This window comes from Hylobates moloch, unplaced genomic scaffold (assembly GCF_009828535.3).
Source record: "Hylobates moloch isolate HMO894 unplaced genomic scaffold, HMol_V3 SCAFFOLD_5, whole genome shotgun sequence".
NCBI lineage: Eukaryota > Metazoa > Chordata > Mammalia > Primates > Hylobatidae > Hylobates > Hylobates moloch.
The window spans coordinates 108,317,831-108,341,229 of record NW_026652280.1 but is presented as its reverse complement, the minus strand read 5'-3'; the positions used below and the strand labels follow the sequence as shown (position 1 = coordinate 108,341,229).

Sequence of the window (23,399 nt, the reverse complement as noted above, 5' to 3'; positions counted from 1 at the left end):
AAGGAGTAGTCCAGTTTTAAGACAACACAACAAAAATGAACTCTCAACTCCACTGGCTGTAACACCTTTCTACTGAGATCTTCATGGCACAAATTATTGATAAACAGGTATTTTTTTTAATGATCACTCTCTTCACTTTTTCCTTCTACTCCTCAAAGCACAGATGAATTGTGGGTTGTACTTTCCAGTTGAACTTTCAACCCAAATATTCGAGGAAATTGCTTTTACCAAATTACTTAGGATGTTGCCAAAACCAATGGTCAATTCTCTTCCTATTGTATTTGATGCATCAGCAGCATCTGTCTTAGTGGACCACACTCCTCTTGAAACACTTTCTCCAGTTGACTTTTACAATGCCATCCCCTCCTAACTTTCCTCTTTCCACCAACTTCTACTCAGTATCTTTAGCTGGCCCCTCCTCCTCTTTTCAACCTCTAAATGTTGATACATCTATTCCAGGATTCAGTCTGGAAACTTTTCCTTTTATCCCTGAATATTATCACCCTAGCTTATTTCATCTAGTCCTGTGCCTTTAAAAATTATTCTATGCTTCTCACGTACAAATTGACCTATCTAGGACTAGCACAGGGGGTGTAATTATCCTAAAGTAACCCAGAATTTTAATAATCTGGACAAGAAGATGGATTTTCCTTTTCCCAGCATGAGGGACTGTGCCTAATATAGCTCCCTGTAGAATGGGTCGCTTCTCCCCTAAGAAAAGGGAAACTCTTTGCATGAGTCCCAAGGACTCCAGGTGCTGGGTAGCTGATTTTCCCAGACAATCTTGTGAATAGCTGGCACCTAAATCCGGACTGTTTCACGCCAACAGCCTGTGTTCCTCCCTTGATAAAGCTGTGTCCTTGTGCTTACATCATAAAAAGTTATAATAAGGGAGATTAGTGTTCCTACACTGGAATGAAGACTCACATTGTTAGCCCAGCAATTTCCTAACAATTTATGCATCAGCATAAGATAGGAGGATGGGGAAATCATGCTGCCTATTCTTTTGCTGATCAGTAATCTTTGTGAGTTTTCCTAATACAGCATATTATTTAACCCGTGATCATCATATTGAGAAATTCTTTACAAACTCTGATGCCAATAAGTGGTAACTCAGATGGACAACACTTTACACAGCACGCTGACCTTCTCTGAGCATGTGGAGGACAATTTCGTTGTCTCAGGATCACATGTATAAAAGACTATCATTTTTTCCATTGAATTTACTTTTGTCAAAATCAATTGGTCATACGAATTTAGGCCATTAACTCACACATAAGCCAAAATTCCCTCAACATGGATTATAGGCCTAAATGTAAGGGCTAAACTATACACTTCTTGAAAAAAACAGAGATTAATACATTCATGACACTGAATTAGGCAAAAGCCCAAATTTTCCTGGTAGAAGGAAACAAGTTGAAAAATGAGACATGATCAAAACTAAAAATGTTTGCATGTTAAGAGACATCAATAAGAAAGTGAAAAGATAAGCCACAGACTGGAGGAAAAAAAATTAAATCATATATTTGATAAAGGACTCATATCCAGAATGTAAAATGCACTCACAACTAAACAACAAAAAGATAAATAACCCAATTTTAAAATGAGCAAGATATTTGAATAATCATTTCACCAAAAAGGTGTAGGAATGGCCAATAAAGTACAGAAAAGATGGTCAGCATCATCAGTCAGCAGGGAAATGCAAATTAAAACTACAATGTGACACCACTTCTTACCCACTAGAATGCTAAACTAAAAAAAAAAAGACAATAACAATTGGAGGAAGTGAAAGCACAATGATGTGGGAAAATTGAAATACTCATGCATTGTTGATGGGACAGGCAGCCATGTTCAAAAACATTTTGGCAGTTCCTTAAAACATTAAAGATGCACTTACCATATGACCTAGCAGTTTTACTCCTGTCTACCCTAAAGAAATAAAAATGTATGTCTACACAACATGTGAATGTGAATATTCATAGCAGCTTTATCCATAATGCACTTTGGGAGGCCAAGGTGAGCGGATCATGAGGTCAAGAGATTGAGACCATCCTGGCCAACATAGTGAGACCTTGTCTCTCCTAAAAATACAAAAATTAGCTGGACATGGTAGCATGCACCTGTAGTCCCAGCTACTCGGGAGGCTGAGGCAGGAGAATCGCTTGAACCCAGGAGACGGGGGTTGCAGTGAGCCAAGACTGTGCTACTGCACTCATCCTGGTGGCAGAGTGACACTCCATCTCAAAAAAAAAAAAAAAAAGTGGAAACACATAAATATCTATCAACTGATAAATGAATAAACTGATGGCAGCCATCCATACAATTTAATAGAATTTGCCACCTAAAAGGAATGAAATATTGATACGTGCTACCACATAGATGAACCACATAGGCATATTAAGCTAAGTGAAAGAAGGCAGATGCAAAAGACCACATATTGCATGATTCTAGTTATATGGTGTCCAGAAAATCAAATCTGTGGAGTCAGGAAGTCATAGGGGCTGCCTAGAGCTGGGGGGTTGGGAATAAGAGGTGGCAAATGATGAGCATGAGGGATTTCTTAGGAAAGACAGAAATGTTCCAAAACAGGATTGTGATGATGGTCACACAAGTCTAAAATTTTACTAAAAATAATTCAACTGTACACTTAAAACAGGGGAATGTTATAATATGTCAATTATACCTCAGTAAAGCTGTTTAAAAACAGAAAGTTGGTAGTGTGGCCCCCAGAAGCCTTGCTCTTTGTCCTACTGCTCACTTTCCTAAAGAAAGCAAAATATTTATTGGTTTAAAGAAAGCTTACAGTTATTGCTTCCACTCAGACTCCAAGAGACACTGCCTGAACTCTAAGAGCCTGCAGAACTCTCAACGGCTGAAGGAACATTTGGTCCCACTCTGAAGGTGATGGGGGTCTGTAAGGTGCACTCCAGCATCTGATATGGCAGGCAAAGGTGTGTGATGCACCTGGGTAATTTCAGATAGTGCTCCACAAGTCTCAGCAAGACCCAGGGCCTATATCTAGTTCTGAGAGCTTCAGAGGACAAGCTGCTACATCTTGCATCATAGGACCAACCTTTCCTAGGCAAGTGGGTTTGAAGCATTGGCAGCCAGGTTCCAAGTAGAAGTTGAATGTCTACAACATGGGAGAAAGTCAAGACCCAGAATGGGGAGTCAAGCTAAATCATTTGTAGAGTATGACTTCCAACAACTTCAGAAAGCATTCTTTTGAAGTGCTTATGGCATTTTCACCAACATAGACCATATGCTGGACCATAAAACAAATCTCAATATATATCCAAGAATCAAAATCATACAGAGTATAAGCTCTGGCCACAATAGTATTTAATTAGAAATCCATAACAATAAGAAAATCCCCAATTTTAGAAAACATGCAACATGCTTCTCAATAACACTTGGGTCAAAGAAGACATCACAAGAAAAAAATCAAAACATCAGTAACTGAATAATGATAACCCAATGCATCAAAATGTTGGATACAGCTGACATAGTGTTTAGAAAGAAATTTACAACTTTAAATGCCTATGGTGGAAATGAGCAAAGAAGTAAAGTCAATTATCTATGCTTTTATCATAAGAACCCTGAAAAAGAAGAGTAAAATAAACCCAAAGTTAATAAACGTAAGCCAATAATAAGAATAATGAAAATCATGAAATAGAAAAATGAACAAACAATAGAAACAATCAGTGGTCAATTTTTCTGTACTCCACGAACAAAACTTTGGTTCAGAATGATTTTATATTTAAATATATATCCAGAATCACAAAGATCTTAGAAGAAAAAATTAGGAAAATATAAGAATAAAGTGGGAACTCTGTGGGAATAAAAATCAGAAAGTAATTGCCTACCAGGTAAATTGCAGGGAGGGCAGGGAATTGACTAAGAATAGGCAGATAAAACTTTCTGGAGTGAAGGAAATGGCTTATATCTTCTTTTTGGTGGTAATTACATGGACATATATAACTGTCAAGGTTCATTGACACTGAACACTTAAGTGTACACTGAACGCTTAAGATCTGGGCCTTGTAATGCGTGTAAACTACATCTCTATTGTTTTAAGTAGAGAAAAGTGTCTTGGGGAGTTTATGGCAGTGATGTTTGGGCAGACTGAGGCATAGGTTTCAGAAGCATTCACAGCATCTTCAGTTCAACAATTTGCTAAGAATGGTTTTGCAGCCAAAAATGTAAGATAAGTGCAAATATCTATGATTAGAGTCATTGGGCATACAACTACAAATCCCCACATTTGTAGTACAGGCCATATAATTAATTTGTTATCACTAGATACCTTTCCTTCAATGAGGTTCTTCCATTAGGAACCCAGAGCTCTCCAGGAAAAAATTGCAATTGAGATTTTGGATATATTGGGTGGAAAAGAAAGTCACCTCACATAAAACTTAGTGATTGGAGCTGTCACTATTGTAAATTTCTTTTATTATTATTATTATTATTATTATTATTATTATACTTTAAGTTTTAGGGTACATGTGCACAATGTGCAGGTTTGTTACATATATATCCATATGCCATGTTGTTTTGCTGCACCCATTAACTCGTCATTTAGCATTAGGTATATCTCCTAATGCTGTCCCTCCCCCCTCCCCCCACCCCACAACAGTCCCCGGAGTGTGATGTTCCCCTTCCTGTGTCCATGAGTTCTCATTGTTCAATTCCCACCTATGAGTGAGAACATGCGGTGTTTGGTTTTTTGTCCTTGCGATAGTTTACTGAGAATGATGGTTTCCAGTTTCATCCATGTCCCTACAAAGGACATGTACTCATCATTTTTTATGGCTAAACTTTGCAAGACAGCAGTGACATTTCAAATGACACTCTCAGAGAGGTGATAATGGGCTAATGTAGATCTCCCTCCAGTTGGATTTACTGCACAAGGACAACATTTACATTGCACTTGGAGACTTCTCCCAGTTTGGCTTAAGTTCACAGATTGTGGATCCCAGACAGCTGGTATCAACTGACCAGTGTTCTGTTAAGGCTAAACCCAAGACTCGTTATCACACTGCGGCCTTAAGATTGGATTTCTCTTCCTGTTCCTGGGAAGAATTAGAGATATAACCTAAAGGTCACTATTATTCTGAGAAAAGGGATCCTGGAGGAGGAGGGAGAAATGAGTATGTGGCAGGAGTTCAAGGTGATAAGGGCTGAGCCAGAAGCCACAGAGCATAAAGCTCCAGTCTTTCCTCCAGGGATGAGGCAATAAGGACTTGGACTCCTCTGTCCAGCTTTTAACAATCTAAGTTACGGTTAGAGCTTTTTCCTTTTCTTTCAACTACTACTGGCAGTAGTGGGGTCATGGAATTTTTGTAAAAAATGGGGTGGAGAAAAATAAGGCATCTGCGTGAGTGTATAACCATTTTACCTCTGTTTTTAGCCCTCTTCTGGGTCACGCTAGAATCAGATCTGCTCTCCAGCATCTTCTGTTTCCTGGCAAGTGTTTCTTGCTACTTTGGATTGGCTGTGATGGGCTGGAGCTGCCTTGTGACAGGAGCAGGAGGGCTTCTGGGTCAGAGGATCGTCCGCCTGTTAGTGGAAGAGAAGGAACTGAAGGAGATCAGGGCCTTGGACAAGGCCTTCAGACCAGAATTGAGAGAGGAATTTTCTAGTAAGTAAACTTGAGTCATGGGTCTGTGGCTCCATCTTAAACTCTGCCTGGGTGTGGGGAGGTTGACCTTGTCTAACAAGTTAAGGAAAGTTGTAGCCAAATGAAAGCCAATCACACATCCAAAGTCATCAGAAAGGAAATAGAATAAAATGGTATAGTGTGAAAGATACTGGATGGGGTGTCCAGAGACTGGATTCTGGCCCTGACGCAGAACTTGAGAGGTAGCCATGTCAGCCTCAAGGCCCCTTTTCTTCTCTTCTAGAAAATCATACATGAGTTCTCTTTCTTGTCTACAACTCATGTTCTGAAGCTTTTTGTCTTGGCGATTGCTGTGCAACATTCATAAAGGACATCATTTACCTGGAGACCTCACCAGTGGGTCCTGCCTCTCTAGACTGCCCCAGACTTTGTTTCATTTTATAGCTTCCTTAGCATGTTTAGTGAGGGCAAAATAAAAGGAAGTGAAGGTACAGATGTGTGTGTAATTGTGTGTGTGTGTGTGTGTGTGTGTGTGTCAGAGAGAAAGAAAATGAGGGGGAAAGAAAGTCAGAGACAGAGAATGAGAAAGACAGAGAATGAATGAGAAAGATAGTGTGAGAGAGAGAGCATCAGCGAGAGACAGAGAGTGAAAGTGAGACAGATCATCAGTGAGAGAGAGAGAAAGAGAGCACGCACAAGTGCACAGCACAGAGCAGAGACAGAGTAAGGGGCAGTATGAGGCCAGCACGCCTCGTTTATATTTCTCATACATAGCCTTTTTCAAAAAAACCATTTGTCTCTGTTGTTCAATACCCCAAAGAAATTGACTGCAGAATTTGCTGTAGTAACTCTTTGTGCAAATAACTGTGAGGAAGGTAGAAAAGGGGTCACCTCCAACTGGACAATGAGCCCATCAAGTTCCAGAAACAAAGTGACTTGCCAAGAACTGTTGATGAATGTGTAGCAGAGCTCAGATCAGAGTTTCATTCCAGAGGCTTCATCACTTGACCCCTGGGCTAATCCTTGGTGGGTCTTCAGTCTCTCCTTTTGCCGCTCTGTGTGCTCCAAACCAATTCCTTGTCTTCCTCCCAAGCCAGGGGACTGGGGGAACTATGTGTCTTCATGCAGGTTCTGGCTGCCTAGAAGTTCCTGCCCTGTTCACACAGAAGCTCCCCTTGACACTCTCCTCTTTAAATGTCCAATTTCCTCTGCTCTCTGTTCTAATGGTGTTTTTGATAAACAGATATTAACACATGACAAATATTAAATGTTTGTAATCCTTATGTCTCAGCAATATTTACAATCTAACATCTGATACCAGGAAAAAGCAATGCTCAGCCTAGAGGAACAGTTCCACTATGGTGAAAATGCAGGGGGCATAATGGATGGGCAGGGCCTGTATGAGATAAAAACAGAGAATCCTTTCAGTGTTCTTTCTGTGCCAGGCACTGTGCTAAAGGTTTTGCATGTGCTGACTCATTACTCCTCATAACAACCCTATGAGATCGGTAATATTATTATCCTCCTTTTTTATAGATGAGGAGACAGGCACAGAGAGGTTAATCAACTTGTCGAAGGTCCCAAGTTAGATTATGGCAAAGCTGGATTTGAACCCAGGCAGTCTAGTGAGCTTCTGTGCTCTTAAGCAGTAGTTTGTCTAGCAGCTTCTCTGAGCCTCCCTCCAGCCCAACACACACCACAGAAACAACTGCATTTAGTCTACATAAAACACTTGCCAAGTCCACAGTGCCTTGGAGAAGGGGGGATCTAAGGCTCCATCAAAAAAGTGCCCTTTTCTGGTCTCTCTAGATCCCTGGGAACTCAATGGGGAAGAGTCATTTTCTATCGGCTTTGGACTTCTGCTATGAAATGACAATTCCTTTGAGCCAGTCTGTCTAAAGTCGGCAGCAAAGGAGAAGCAGATGAAGGGAGCAGAAAAGGTAGAGGTGGAAATACAACCAGAGAAAATTCCACTCTCGGGCTCACACCCACCTCCTCCCCAGCAGCCTCTTCCCTGCCTCCACCATTCCAGGGCCTTCTTGGAGTTGCCTGACAATGGGAAGGGGCTGGGAGTAGACAAAACAAGGCAGAGGCATCAGGAGAGCAAATGGTCCCGCCTGTAAACCAGGAAGGAATTTCTCCAGCCTTGAATTTTTCATTCTGAATTTTGCTGTCACTGTTCTTTGGCCTCTGTTGGCATTTTCAGTTAAACTGGCTTATTCTTACTCTTTCTCAGAAAAGTTGATTCTAAACAGCTATTCCTGCACCTGGGGTACAGGGTACAAAAATGGCAGATGGGATGGGCAGGTTTGAGCCTTCACTAGAAAATTGACTTTAGATCTGTCCCTTAACCTCTCTGAGCCTCAGTTTCCTCACCAATAAAGTGGGACTCAGAATACTTACCTCACGAGATAGCTGTAAAAGGAAATAAGCAAGCTGTGAGCCATATGCAGATTATAAAGCACAAATGAGTGTAGAGTATTTATCTGAGCTCCATGTAGCATGGTGTTCATTTTGTGGGCTAATTCCAGGTGACAACTTTACTGGCAGCATCACTACCTGTGGATTTCAGAGGAGCCTGAAGATAGGGATGTTACATCCGCTGCCCTTGGCTAGACATTAGACAGCTGAGATGTTAGTTCATCGGTGGCTAACTCATTTTCAGCATTGCTATCTGCTTTTTATGATATCTGATAAAAGTTTCTCAATGAAATTCATCATTTAAGCCCATCTGCAATTCCTGAGTAATGGCTCCACTCTCCTCCCAGTTGCCCAAGCAGGAAACTGTAGGGGTGATTTCATCTCCTTTTCCTCTCATCCCAGCTCCAGTAGGTACCAGGACCTTCAAGGTAAGGTCTGAAATTCAAACCTGGTGTATCTCTCCCCTCCTCTGCTTCCACTCCTGGACCCTGGTTCCAGTCCTCATCTAAACTTTGGCACAGACATTCTGATTAATCTCTTGATCACCTTGCCTTCTCATTTCCCCTATACCAGTCCGTTTTATATCCTCAAGCCAAGTTAAACTTCCTACGCCACAACTCCACATCTGTTTCTCTTTTATTATTATTATTATTATTATTATTATTATTATTATTATTATTATTTTGAGACAGGGTCTTTCTCTGCCACTGAGGCTGGCGTGCCGTGGCGTGATCTTAATTCACTGCAACTTCCGCCTCCCGGACTCCAACCATCTTCCTGCTTCAGGTTTGTGATTAGCTGGGACTACAGGCACTTACCATCATGCCCAGCTAATTTTTGTAGTTTTAGTAAAGACAGGGTTTTGCCATGTTTTGCAGCCAGACCTCCACCTCCGGAAATCAAGTGATTCACCACCTCAGAGTCCCAAAGAGCTGGAATTACAGGCATAAGCCACTGCATCCGGCCTGTTTCTCTACTTATTCCAACATAAATAAGGGTTTTTCTTTAACATGGTGCCAGAGACCCAAAATCATAATTCTTTTTTTTGTTTTTATTTTTTATTATTATACTTTAGGTTTTAGGGTACATGTGCACAATGTGAAGGTTTGTTACATATGTATCCATGTGCCATGTTGTTTTGCTGCACCCATTAACTCGTCATTTAGCATTAGGTATATCTCCTAATGCTGTCCCTCCCCCCTCCCCCCCACCCCACAACAGTCCCCAGAGTGTGATGTTCCCCTTCCTGTGTCCATGAGTTCTCACTGTTCAATTCCCACCTATGAGTGAGAACATGCGGTGTTTGGTTTTTTGTCCTTGCGATAGTTTACTGAGAATGATGGTTTCCAGTTTCATCCATGTCCCTACAAAGGACATGAACTCATCATTTTTTATGGCTGCATAGTATTCCGTGGTGTATATGTGCCACATTTTCTTAATACAGTCTATCGTTGTTGGACATTTGGGTTGGTTCCAACTCTTTGCTATTGTGAATAGTGCCGCAATAAACATACGTGTGCATGTGTCTTTATAGCAGCATGATTTATAGTCCTTTGGGTATATACCCAGTAATGGGATGGCTGGGTCAAATGGTATTTCTATTTCTAGATCCCTGAGGAATCGCCACACTGACTTCCACAATGGTTGAACTAGTTTACAGTCCCACCAACAGTGTAAAAGTGTTCCTATTTCTCCACATCCTCTCCAGCACGTGTTGTTTCCTGACTTTTTAATGATGGCCATTCTAACTGGTGTGAGATGGTATCTCATTGTGGTTTTGATTTGCATTTCTCTGATGGCCAGTGATGATGAGCATTTTTTCATGTGTTTTTTGGCTGCATAAATGTCTTCTTTTGAGAAGTGTCTGTTCATGTCCTTCGCCCACTTTTTGATGGGGTTGTTTGTTTTTTTCTTGTAAATTTGTTTGAGTTCATTGTAGATTCTGGATATTAGCCCTTTGTCAGATGAGTAGGTTGCAAAAATTTTCTCCCATTTTGTAGGTTGCCTGTTCACTCTGATGGTGGTTTCTTTTGCTGTGCAGAAGCTCTTTAGTTTAATTAGATCCCATTTGTCAATTTTGGCTTTTGTTGCCATTGCTTTTGGTGTTTTAGACATGAAGTCCTTGCCCATGCCTATGTCCTGAATGGTATTGCCTAGGTTTTCTTGTAGGATTTTAATGGTTTTAGTTCTAATATTTAAGTCTTTAATCCATCTTGAATTAATTTTTGTATAAGGTGTAAGGAAGGGATCCAGTTTCAGCTTTCTATATATGGCTAGCCAGTTTTCCCAGCACCATTTATTAAATAGGGAATCCTTTCCCCATTTCTTGTTTTTGTCAGGTTTGTCAAAGATCAGATAGTTGTAGATATGCGGCATCATTTCTGAGGGCTCTGTTCTGTTCCATTGATCTATGTCTCTGTTGTGGTACCAGTACCATGCTGTTTTGGTTACTGTAGCCTTGTAGTATAGTTTGAAGTCAGGTAGCGTGATACCTCCAGCTTTGTTCTTTTGGCTTAGGATTGACTTGGTGATGCAAGCTCTTTTTTGGTTCCATATGAACTTTAAAGTAGTTTTTTCCAATTCTGTGAAGAAAGTCATTGGTAGCTTGATGGGGATGGCATCGAATCTATAAATTACCTTGGGCAGTATGGCCATTTTCACGATATTGATTCTTCCAATCCATGAGCATGGAATGTTCTTCCATTTGTTTGTATCCTCTTTTATTTCATTGAACAGTGGTTTGTAGTTCTCCTTGAAGAGGTCCTTCACATCCCTTGTAAGTTGGATTCCTAGGTATTTTATTCTCTTTGAAGCAATTGTGAATGGGAGTTCACTCATGATTTGGCTCTCTGTTTGTCTGTGATTGGTGTACAAGAGAATTTCAGACCAATATCCTTGATGAACATTGATGCAAAAATCCTCAATAAAATACTGGCAAAACGAATCCAGCAGCACATCAAAAAGCTTATACACCATGATCAAGTGGGCTTCATCCCTGGGATGCAAGGCTGGTTCAACATACACAAATCAATAAATGTAATCCACCATATAAACAGAACCAAAGACAAAAACCACATGATTATCTCAATAGATGCAGAAAATGCCTTTGACAAAATTCAACAACACTTCATGCTAAAAACTCTCAATAAATTAGGTATTGATGGGACGTATCTTAAAATAATAAGAGCTATCTATGACAAACCCACAGCCAATATCATACTGAATGGGCAAAAACTGGAAGCATTCCCTTTGAAAACTGGCACAAGACAGGGATGCCCTCTCTCACTGCTCCTATTCAACATAGTGCTGGAAGTTCTGGCCAGAGCAATCAGGCAGGAGAAGGAAATAAAGGGTATTCAATTAGGAAAAGAGGAAGTTAAATTGTCCCTGTTTGTAGATGACATGATTGTATATCTAGAAAACCCCATCGTTTCAGCCCAAAATCTCCTTAAGCTGATTAGCAACTTCAGCAAAGTCTCAGGATACAAAATCAATGTACAAAAATCCAAAATCATAATTCTATACATGATTCCTCATCACCTACAGAATTAAATTCAAACTCTCCCTCTTATACCCAACTCTCCACAATCACTCTATTCTCCATAAAAAATTTGGTAAGTCTCCCATGACTCTAGCAATGCTTATATTCCAGGGATGTGTGACAATTCACTGCTCACATTACTTTTCTGGAATAAGATGGGGTAGAAACAGATGTTTGCTCTTTCCCAATAAACTGCTACACATGCTGATTTCTGTGCTTTTGTTTACTTGTTCCTTTTATGGAATGTAGTACACCCTCCACTCTAACACCCATACTCTAACCGTCCTTGAGCACCTATGTAACATCGCCTTTATCAGAAAACTTCCCAGCCAGATCCAGAAATCTTTCCAATGACCTGACCTGTGTTCACACAGAACTCCAGAACAAGACCAAGCTGACAGTGCTGGAAGGAGACATTCTGGATGAGCCATTCCTGAAGAGAGCCTGCCAGGATATCTCAGTCATCATCCACACCGCCTGTATCATTGACGTCTTTGGTGTCACTCACAGAGAGTCCATCATGAATGTCAATGTGAAAGGTACAGTAGCCTGGGGAAGAGATAAAGCAAGTTGGTTAAGTGAGGATCAGAAAGAAGGACAAGAAAGGGAAGAGAAGTTACTCCATTGAACAGCTGTTGAGCTCTTGGCCAAGTGCCTTTGCTGATCACTACTGACTGGGGAGTTCAAGGCTGGTAACCTCAGTTTTTTAGATGAGAAAACTAGAGCTGAGAGACAGCAAGTAACTTGTCCAAGGCCCCACATGTAAGTAAGTAAGTAGGACAGTTAGACTTTAAACTCACTCTTGTGTGACTCCAAAGGCTGTGGAAGCTCTTTCTACTGTGGCCCCAATCAAAAGTCAACTAAACTCCAACTTCAAACTCATGATATCCAGCTACTCCTTGGCTCCCCAGGCCAGAATCAGACCTTCCAGGTGCCACCATAGTCATCATTTTGAACCTTGTGTGTAGGCTGATGAGAACATTCAGAGTCTTCCTGCCCACCTCAAAGAAGAAGTCCTCTCAAGAGAACTAGCAAATCTGGTTCACAGAGGTCTGTCAGGACAGAATTATCCAGCACATGCCTTCCCACAATATTTTCTTAACAAAAAGAGTTTCCCGGTGTCCAGAATACAATCTCTTCAGCTCACCACAGGGTCTACTATTACAGAGCTGTTTCCAGCCAGGTGCCCAAAGTGCACCCTCATTTGATCCACATTTTTTTAAGGAATCTTGCCCATGCAGTCTCACTTTCTGATTCCCAGAGCCCAGTCTCTTCAAACCACAGCACCCCACTGCTGGCCTGGCCCTCCACATTCAGTCTACCCAAACTCCTTTTATAAAGCAACTAATTGCTTTTGAGTCTCCAGCACTGTCTAAAAAAACAAACAAAAAAACCTTTCCAGTTTCTACATAGTCATACCCCTAAGTAGTGCTACAGTTCAAGGAATGTGCTAAGAGTAAACAGTTTTTTGTTTTAATTTTGACTTTCCACAGCTCCCAAAAACAGAGGATAAGCAATGACAGGGGGAGTGTTAGAGGCATCTGTTTCTTAAAACCATTATCACTCCCAGGCTTAGAAAATACTTCACAATGATGGCCATTTCATGAGGCTGTCTCTCCAGAAACTCAAATTGCACAGAGACTTTAAAAGTGGCTAAGAATACAAAATAAGTAAATAAAAATGATCCTTTGCCTAAGAAATTCCTTCCTTCTTCAAGGGAAGACACTCCAATACCTCTATGAGCTTTGCTTCCACACAGCTCAGGTGATGCTGACAGGTCTTCCCAGTGTAGGTGTTATCAGCAGAGGGCACACTACCCCCCCCAGTCCTCCACCAGGCGCCACAGGAAACTCCAGGGCAGGGTTTAAAGGAAGGTTTATCACCCCCACTTTATATAACTGGGTAACAGAGTCATAGCCAGAATTGGAAGCAGCTTTTCCAGGGAACACACAATCAGGAAAAGAGTGTGGGTTTCCAGCATCTCCCCACAACCCACTGTTTGCTCAGTGACTCCAGGGATGGTCTTTGTGACAGAGTTTTATTAATCCATCGCAAAACGAGAAAAATACCAGCAATTCTATGTATATCTAAGAGTGTATATTGCCTATATTCAACTGTGAATTTGTATGTGTAACGCAAATTCTTCCACTGTCCTTTCTTGCCTAAGGACTGATGGGGACTATTCATATTCTCAGATTATAGCCTTCTGATTTTTTAGATTTTAAATGATCTGTCTTTAATTGTACTGATGACAAATCATACTTTTTCAATATCCTTACTTGGCAAAAAATAAAGTGATTACCCTAGGTCCTTTTCCAAAATTAAAGTATATATATAAAATATATATTTACATTATATATAATATATAATTATATATTATATATGTATAATTATATATACACACATACACACACATATATATATACATATACATATATCTACACACACACACACCCCACACACACAAACATAGGTCCATGAAACCCAAAAGTCTAGAAATTCTTGCTTTCTAGAACCTAAATGTCAGTTTTTATTTTTGTGTTTTTCCTATGGCTGTATCATGACCCAATCTCAGTCAGAGCCACAGAAGAATGTACCCTGAGTCTGTTATAACCACTGCACTTGGGAGTGGGGAGTGGGGCACATGGATCTGTGCACGTGGTTGCAGCTCCTTTGGGATATTTCCTGACACTGACATCATGCTCTTTGTGGGCAGGTACCCAGCTACTGTTGGAGGCCTGTGTCCAAGCTAGTGTGCCAGTCTTCATCTACACCAGTAGCATAGAGGTAGCCGGGCCCAACTCCTACAAGGAAATCATCCAGAACGGCCACGAAGAAGAGCCTCTGGAAAACACATGGCCCGCTCCATACCCGTACAGCAAAAAGCTTGCTGAGAAGGCTGTGCTGGCGGCTAATGGGTGGAATCTGAAAAATGGTGATACCTTGTACACTTGTGCCTTAAGACCCACGTATATCTATGGGGAAGGAGGCCCATTCCTTTCTGCTAGTATAAATGAGGCCCTGAACAACAATGGGATCCTGTCAAGTGTTGGAAAGTTCTCCACAGTCAACCCAGTCTATGTTGGCAACGTGGCCTGGGCCCACATTCTGGCCTTGAGGGCCCTACGGGACCCCAAGAAGGCCCCAAGTGTCCGAGGTCAATTCTATTACATCTCAGATGACACGCCTCACCAAAGCTATGATAACCTTAATTACATCCTGAGCAAAGAGTTCGGCCTCCGCCTTGATTCCAGATGGAGCCTTCCTTTATCCCTGATGTACTGGATTGGCTTCCTGCTGGAAATAGTGAGCTTCCTACTCAGCCCAATTTACACCTATCAACCCCCCTTCAACCGCCACACAGTCACATTATCAAATAGTGTGTTCACCTTCTCTTACAAAAAGGCTCAGCGAGATCTGGCATATAAGCCGCTCTACAGCTGGGAGGAAGCCAAGCAGAAAACTGTGGAGTGGGTTGGTTCCCTTGTGGACCGGCACAAGGAGACCCTGAAGTCCAAGACTCAGTGATTTAAGGATGACAGAGATGTTCATGTGGGTATTGTTAGGAGATGTCATCAAGCTCCATCTTCCTGGCTTCATACAGAAGGCAACAAGGGCACAAGCCCAGGTCCTGCTGCCTCCCTTTCACACAATGCCCAACTTATTGTCTTCTTCACGTCATCAAAATCTGCACAGTCACTGGCCCAACCAGAACTTTCTGTCCTAATCATACACCAGAGGACAGACAACATGATTTGCTGTTACCAAATTTCAGTGGCTGATTCTGAACAATTGTGGTCTCTTTTAACTTGAGGTTCTCTTTTTACTAATAGAGCTCCATTTCCCCTCTTAAATGAGAAAGCATTTCTTTTCTCTTTAATCTCCTATTCTTTCACACAGTTCAACATAAAGAGCAATAAATGTTTTAATGCTTAACATGGAGAGAGGCATGGTTTCTGTTAATACATGCTTTCATCCTTTTCCTTTCATTTCCAACTATCACCATCTCCAACTTAGAAGAGCAGCATGAAACCGGGGTTGGGGGTGGGCAGAGTGGTAGGAGGTACAGAAACGGCAGATGAATACTGAATAAGCTCTACTGTATTTTAGGCATGTGTGAAATGAACTACATACGACTTATATTATCTTATTTAGTACTCATCAGAAACGTGTCAATTGAGGAAAATGACAAGACAAGTCTCAACCATTTTAGGAGATCTACTTGAAGATGTGCCCAGGAGACAGGCCTATGCCTTTCTCCAAAGATGATTTTGAGGGCTCCAATTCAAAGGAGGAAAAGAGAGGGATATTGAGAAGCACACAGTTTTTATGTAAGGGGATGGTAGGAAAAAAATAGTCATTCATGCCTTTGCCTGGCTCAGTGAATCTGCATTTTTTACATAAGATGACATAAACAGTAGAGGCAGAGGGAAAATGCAGGGAATCTGCATTTTACATAAAATAACACAGACAAAATGGGGTAGGGGAACAATCAGATAGGCATTCGTGTCTGGGGTAACTGCACCTGTAGTGATAAGCTATCAATTTGCATTGCCTTGGTAAAGTTTTAGCAGCTCACTAGGAAATTGCTTGTGGGCAAAATATGGGGGAGTTGTAGCTTTTCATCTTGTAGCCATCTTATTTAGGCACCAAAAGGGGGGAGGCAGGTTTGCCTGACCCAGTTCCCAGCTTGATTTTGATTTTTCCCTTTGGCTAAATGAGATTGGGGTCCCATAATTTAATTTTTTTCACATTTTCCCCCTTTTTTTCTCTAAACTCTTTCGAAGTATTGCATTTTGAAAGAAATACGCATTCCTGGCCTCTGGTTGCTTTTTCTTTTTCTTTTTTTTTTCTTTTTTGCTGGTTTCTCATGGCTAGGATGGTTTATTCCTAGAAGTTCAGGTCCCATGCCACTAGGAAGGCTCATTCCTGGGAGGTTATGTCTCACCTTGCTAGGAAGGCTTATTCCTAGGAAGTCTTGTCCCATGAAGATAAAAAAAATGGAGGGGTGGGGTGGAAGAAGGGAAAATGAGAGGAAACCAGAAAGAGAGAGAGAGAAAAAAGAAAATATATAGGGACCTAGGCCAGATTTATAGCAACAAAAGGAAAGCAAACCTGGAAGCTAGGTCAGGGTATACTACTGCCTCCTCAATTAGAGCAATTCTTTGGGCCTTTTAGTTGCACGTTGACTTATATGCCAGCACATACCATAACAACATTGTAAGCAAAAACAGGATGGAACACAAATTATTACTATTATTCCTATTATAAACAATAGTTTCTACCACCATGTTCCCCAGGATCCAAGCCAACCACTCAACCAATTGATTAGTGAGGGTTTTGGATCTGACAGGTTGGTTATCTGGGTTTTCATAGCAGTCATATGTTGCATTATGTTCTTCGATTCATCTGGAACATACACACAACATTTAGTTTTTATGATGGCACAGGTCCCCTCTTGTGCTGTCATGAGTATCTAAAGCCATATGATTTTGCAGCACAGGTTTCCTCATAAGCATAACCTCATTGTTTAGCAAGGGGATACTCATGCAGCTATCATTCAGGGCCTTTTGGTTGTAATTCGTTAAGGCCTCTGTATGCCATATAACATCTTCAATACATATCTGTGGTACAAAGATTGAAGCTAAATGATCATGCCATTGGAATACCGAACACATCCAATAAGAGTGTAAATGAAAAAGGTTTGCTGGTTTTGGCAGGGTCTGAATTACTTGTCCTTGTGCCCAAGCATAACCTAGGGAACATCATCCTAACCACCTTGGAGGTAACCATGGCCATAAGTTAGTGCCACATAGCCAATATGTCCCATTTGGAGCTAGCCAATAAATATCTGGTTGCTGCACCCAATTGTTGGCATGCCAGTCAGTGTCTTATAATATGATAATGTGGTCTCAATGTTCTCCAGGTATCCACCCCATATCTCTCATACTGTTTTGCTAAGTTGGCCAAAGAATGGGTGAGCCAGATAAATCCATCCCAAATTTGTATTATTCCATTCTGAAAATGGGTCATTGTTTGAGGCATGGTTACCACCTTCTTGGGGAGATGCTAAAGTGAGAGCGAATGAGCTGGTTTTTTCCATTGAAACACTTTTCCTATGTCCCTTGTTCTTAAGAGTGTTTTTAATGGGCCAACTATATATACTGTCTTTTGTTATGCCAGCACTAAGAATACCAGACCGTTTCTGTGATGTAATACATTTTTGGTATTGTATCCAGTCCTGACCTTGGAAGGGGGATACTCACCATGGCAGGCCACAGCCACTGGAGAGAGGCATGAGCCCACATATCCAGCAGGTGTCCTTTTGTAATCTGTCTGCATAATCCTGAGCCTATTGTAGAAACAGGTTTGTTTCATGGGCATCAGTGGCAAGAAGATGTAGGGATATATAATTAGTAATAGCAAGGTTGTGAAATTAATTTTAGTTACTAACAGATGTTAAATTAGACAAAGCAAGTGCCCTGTTCTGTATAAGACAGCAGTTGCCGTATATCTAGGACAATCATTGTAATGGTTATTGTACAATGAACATAAACATTTCTTTGTATACAGGCCTGGTCCTGTATCTTGGGTTTAAGCAGTCCACAACAGCTGTCATCTGCTTCTAATCCTGGGTTGAAGGTCAATGTTTAGTGAACCTGAGGTGAAGATCTTTGGTGGAAGTTACAGTCTGCTCAGGAGATTGTGACTTTTTAAGATGAGTGATGTGAATCCAAGAGTCTATACCCTCTAATTTTGTGGCACATGGATTAGTCAATAGTACCTGGTATGGGCCCTTCCATTGGGGTTGAAGGGAATTCTTTATTAGATGTCTTTTCCAATAGACAAAATTTCCGGGCTGCAGATTGTGACCAGGTGCCTTATCTTCAGGGAGCACACTATGAAAGGAATTCCTTACCAAATCTTGACCTTTTTTAAGGTTATAATAAAAGTCGCTCACAATATTGCAATATAGCTCCCTTGAGAAAAGTTGGATTTGTTATGTTTGTTCCCATACACATGGGCCTTCCCACTATAATTTCATAAGGGGACAATTGATGTTTTCCAAAAGGGGTTGATCAGAGTGTAAGCAGCACTAGGGGGAGTGCTTTGGATGAGGGGAGGGAAAATGCCTCTGTGAACTTAGCCAATTGTGTTTTAATTATTCCATTGGTTCTCTCCACCAGGCTGAGGATTGGGGATGGTAGGCACAATGGAAATGTTGAAATATGGGCCAAGTTTTTCAAATATTTTGAATAACCTGGCCAGTAAAAGTGAGTTCCCCTGTCATTGTGAAGTTCACAGGGGACTCCCCACAGTGGGATACTTTTTTCTAGTAGGATTTTTTCCAACTGCCATAGCTGTTGCTTGCCTACAGGGAAAAGGTTCAACCCAATGGGAAAACATGTAGACTATTACTAAAACATACCTGTAACCTTGAGATGATGGCAGCTGGATAAAATCAAGGTGCCATACCTCAAGAGGTCCAGTCAGAAAGGAAAAATGACCCTGGGCCACATGGAGGGGTTTTCGTGGGTTATATTTGGGACAAATAACATAACAAGAGTAAACTTTTTGTGCCACTGTGAAGGATGATTTTCAGTAATATTGTTTACACAAGGATATTATTTTATCCGGATTCCAATGGCTTAGATTATGAACATATTCCCTAAGGGGCACCTGACATCCAATTAGAATAACAGATTTATTATTATGTCCACATCATATTTCAGTTTTGGGAGACAAGTATTCCCCTGCCTGTTTCCAAGTAGATTTCTCTTTTGTAGGAGCTGTGCTCTGGGTTTCTTTCAACATGTTTCTAAGTGTTTTTGGGTTTTATGGCCATTTCTTGTATTGGGGCTGGTGGCTTGGATGCTGCTCTTTTAGCTGTAGTGTCAGCCAGTTGGTTACCTGACTTTCTGTGGTGTCTAATTTTGAGTGACCTGGGATTTTTATAATTGCCAAATGTTTTGGTTTCAAAACAGCTTCTAACAGCTCTCATAATTGGTGTCCATTTTTTATGGGTTTTCCTGAGGAGGTTAAATATCCTCTCTCTTTCCATAGCATCCCAAAGTCATGAGCAACCCAAAAGCATAGTGGCTCTCAGTGTAAATGGCAAAAGCCTTGTCTTTTGTCAATTGACAAGCTTGGATCAGGAAAATCAATCCGGCCACTTGAGCTGATCTGGCTTGGGGAAGAAGACTGGCTTTAGTTACCTCTGGTACAGAAACCACAGCATATCCTGCTCTAAAATTTCCTTCCTCTCCTCTTAAATAACACCCATCTGTGTGATTCTATCTCAGTATTATCCAGTGGCGTCTCTTATAGGTCTGTCCTGGGGGTGAGACGTTGGTCAGTCATCAGAACATAGTCATGAGGGGTTTCATTGGTAGGGCCTGTCAAGGGAGTGGCTGCATTAAGATTATTACAGCGGAAAATAGTAATATTGGGAAATGATAAAAGCAAAATTTCATAAGAGGCTAACCAGTTGACAGATGTTGAGTATGATGAGAGTTTAGAAGGGTCTTAAGAGAATGTGGCACAAAAATGGTAAGGGGGGACCCCATAATTATTTCTTCAACAGACTTGTACAGAGGGGCCATGGCTACTATTGCTCTCACACAGGAGGCAGCCCTTAACCCACAGGGTCCAGGTGTTGGCTATGATAGGCTATAGGTCTACGATGATCACCATGTTTCTGGATCAGTATCCTGCATGCATACCTCCAGTTTCATGTACAAAAAGGGAGAAAGCCAATAGTTTGGGTGTCCTAATGCTGAGGCATTAGTTAGAATTTCCTTTATTTGTTGTACAGCTGATTGTCCCTCTGAAGTCCACATGATGGGATCAGGTTGTTCATTTTTTAGGTATGAATACAGAGGTTGAGCCATAAGGGAAAAAATCGGTATCCAGTTTCTACAACATCCTGGCAGGCCCAAAAGTCCTCTATGTTGTTTCATAGTGATGGGCACTGGAAAAGCTGAAATTTCTCTCACTCTGTCAGGGTTAATACTCAGTCCTTTGACTGAGATAATATTCCCCAAATACTTAACTTGTGGTAAGCATAGCTGAAATTTGTCGTTGGACCCTATGTGTCCTTTGGTGGCTGTTTGAGTAAATACAGACTATCTTCCTGGGAGGAAGATAGTGTGCCTGAAGAAAGGAGAAAGTCTTCCATGTACTGGGTGAATGTTGAGCCCTGGGGAAAAATTAAATCCTCTAAATCAGCTTTTAATATTTGGGAAAAGTAAGTGAGACTTTCTGTATATGCTTGGGGCATTACAGTCCACATATATTGCCATTCTTTCCAAGTAAAGGCAAACAAATACTGGCTGTCTGGATCTACAGGAATACTAAAAAAAGGCACTGCAGAAATCCACAACTGAGAAATACTGGTTGGTAGTGGCTATGGCTGATAGAAGGGTATGTGGTGTGGGGACTACTGAGTGCCTGGGTGTTACAATATTGTTAATTGCTCTCAAGTCATGCACAAATCTTCATCCTCTCCCACTTGAATTTTTTGCAGGAAATATAGGGCTGTTGCAGGGGCTTATGCAGGGAATAATGAGCCTTGGTTTTTTTTTTTTTTTTTCCAGATAATCTTGTATAATAGGGGCAATTCTGTCTATGGCTTCCTGTCATAGAGGATATTGTTTAAAGTTGGGTAGGGGTTTCTTTGGGTTTCTAAATAAGGTGGGATTTACCAGAGAAATAGTCGTGCCTATGTCAAGGCAGTTTTAACCTCATGGTTTATTATTATATTAATCTCTCCCAATTTGTTTGTCAGGGTAGAATACTTAAAGAGGTGAAAACCCTATATTTCCTCAGAGCATCCCTAGTCTTCCCAAGTTGAATTCTCTGGCCTTTTCTTTTGCTTCAGCCTAAGGCAATCCCTCTTGAGGTGTTCCAGTCTGTTACTACTGTAACAGACAGGGAGGAAAGAGTTCTCAGACTAAGGGAGCTTAAAATCTTTCTGGAACTGAGAGGTTTGAGAAGTTAATTGCTTTAGTTGTAAATGCATAACTCAGGCAATCTTCTTTTTCCTTTTTTATCATAATGCAAGATAACTGGTCAGATAAGTTAACTAGTTCATTAGTTCTGGCTGTGGCCCAATTTGTCATGTGGTGTTTTACAAGGATGGCTAAATCATCATCTAGTCTGTTTAAGAAATTTGCATTTAGTAATATATCATTTTTGGTGTTTTCAAAGCAATCAGCTGACATCCCGCAATATTGTCTTAAAGTTTATCAGAACATGTGAAATAATCTAAAACTGATTCATTTGGGTTCTGGCAGCATTGTTGGATTTCATTCCAATTCACAACCCTTTGGAACACTGAAGGAATAATATTTAACAGAGTGGTTGTTTGTTCCCATGCGTCTTTACACCCATCTTCTGGATTTGTGGGGGCTGATTATTGTGGCTCTATTGTGCCTTCAGGAGTCAAATCTGCTATAGGGTCTGACCATTGTGCTTTTTCCAGCCATTCCTTAGCTTTAGCTTCTGAGACCAACATGTGGACTAGCTGATAATGATCTGAATGACCTTCATCATAGGTTCTGATAATAAGCTCAACTTCTCAGGCAAACCCAGTTGGATCTTTATGGGGTCAGGAAATTCTTTATGCCTCGTAATTCAGTCTTTGACTGGGGTTGGTAGACAATTGCTAGGGTTCCCCTACCTGTTACTCGTTGTTCCCAAAATGAGGAAATCATGAGAGAAGTCCCTGCAGGGTCCCCCTTTCCCACATCGTCCAGATGAGACTGCCATTGGCGGTGTCAGGAATCCTCAGTGGGTGGGGTCTTCGAAGTCAGATTCCCGAGTGCCTTCTGTTGAGAAAGTGTTAAACATACAGGGTAAGGTGGGGACAGATCTGGTCTGGGAAGCTCAGAGAGGTCAGGGTAGAGTGGGAGTGTAGGTGGAGGTGGGGAAGGTGCCAAAGGGGAATTAGGGGATCCTGAGGATTTCTTTAAGAGAGATAAAATATTAGAGGGTTCTTTATTAGCATTCCTAAGTTGTTTGTTCACCTCCTGTAGGGAGATGAGGTGGTCTTCCCTGCTTTTGTTACTTTCTAGATACCACTGAAAATATTTCTCCCATTCTGGTTGCTTGGTTTTTGTGCCTGCGTTTCTATCCTGGTTCACAGGTACACTAATTTGGGCATCTCAAAAGATTCCCATTTAGGCCATTGTAACTTAGAATCTGCTTTAGTTACAGTGGTCCACTTGGTTAAATATTTGCATGATCATTTGCCATAAGTATTTTGCATATACCTAGCTAGAGTTCCTAAAGGGGGAACTTTATGTTTTGTAGCTGCTGGGATCTTAGAGGCCTCGTTCGTCATAGTTTAGAGTTCCTCTTCAAATTTGACCAAACTGGGACATGTGTCAGGCACAAAATGTGCTGCTTGCAGGCCTAGCTTTTCAGATCCATTACCTCCTGACTCAGTTTGGTCCACCTGTGTCATGGCTACCTGGCACAATGTGTCAGGGCCTCAAGGTGCAGGAGGGATCACTTCCTTCTATGCACCTGCCAGCTGAGATTAGACCCTAAGTATGTTCTTCTGAAGGAGAAACCTATTTAGGGCACATTTTAGGGAGTGTTTCTCTCAGACACCCTCACATGATTCTGTCACCTGTGAATGCCTCGAAAGGCTGAGGGGAGCAGGGTGCTCTATTTCTTCATAGTGGAAGATTCCACACTCATGAGCTAGAGGGTTCAGAGTTGGTCAAATCCGACAGGAGAAAAGACTGAAATATAAACATACACACACACACACAGAAACAAACAACAAAACAGTTAAGCAAAACTAACAAT

The 23,399-nt window shown here is 41.2% G+C and overlaps 1 protein-coding gene and 2 long non-coding RNA genes across 5 annotated transcripts in view; 1 reads left to right on the top strand and 2 right to left on the bottom strand.

Moving 5' to 3' along the window:
• LOC116469534 (uncharacterized) overlaps positions 1 to 5,510 on the bottom strand; it is a 19,022-nt gene extending 13,512 nt beyond the window's left edge. The window contains exon 1 of the long non-coding RNA XR_004248283.2: positions 5,399 to 5,510. This is a non-coding gene — a long non-coding RNA (uncharacterized LOC116469534). The remainder of the gene's footprint in view (positions 1 to 5,398) is intronic.
• On the top strand, positions 5,213 to 15,524 carry HSD3B2 (hydroxy-delta-5-steroid dehydrogenase, 3 beta- and steroid delta-isomerase 2). Of its 3 annotated transcripts, XM_058439401.1 has the most exons (5): positions 5,504 to 5,641; positions 7,430 to 7,739; positions 8,734 to 8,827; positions 11,957 to 12,121; positions 14,299 to 15,524. In XM_058439401.1, exons 2-5 carry the CDS (start codon positions 7,728 to 7,730, stop codon positions 15,108 to 15,110), a joined length of 1,083 nt encoding a protein of 360 aa, XP_058295384.1. In that variant the 5' UTR covers positions 5,504 to 5,641; positions 7,430 to 7,727; the 3' UTR covers positions 15,111 to 15,524. The 3 variants fall into 3 exon arrangements, with proteins under 3 accessions (XP_032010746.1, XP_032010747.1, XP_058295384.1); XM_032154855.2 differs by lacking the exons at positions 7,430 to 7,739; positions 8,734 to 8,827 and adding an exon at positions 5,213 to 5,282 and having other exon boundaries at positions 5,411 to 5,641; XM_032154856.2 differs by lacking the exons at positions 7,430 to 7,739; positions 8,734 to 8,827 and having other exon boundaries at positions 5,405 to 5,641.
• LOC131383525 (uncharacterized) lies at positions 12,044 to 23,399 on the bottom strand. The gene is made up of 3 exons (XR_009213652.1): positions 23,218 to 23,399; positions 22,264 to 22,411; positions 12,044 to 12,131 (listed from the first exon to the last, which is right to left on the bottom strand). It is a non-coding gene; the product is annotated as an uncharacterized LOC131383525 (long non-coding RNA).

Coding starts and splice junctions, on each gene's coding strand:
- HSD3B2 (XM_032154855.2), top strand. CDS start 5,500: ATGGGCTGGAGCTGCCTTGTGACAGGAGCAGGAGGGCTTCTGGGTCAG. Junction 5,642..11,956: donor ATTGAGAGAGGAATTTTCTA/GTAAGTAAACTT, acceptor GTGTTCACACAG/AACTCCAGAACAAGACCAAG. Junction 12,122..14,298: donor CATGAATGTCAATGTGAAAG/GTACAGTAGCCT, acceptor CTTTGTGGGCAG/GTACCCAGCTACTGTTGGAG.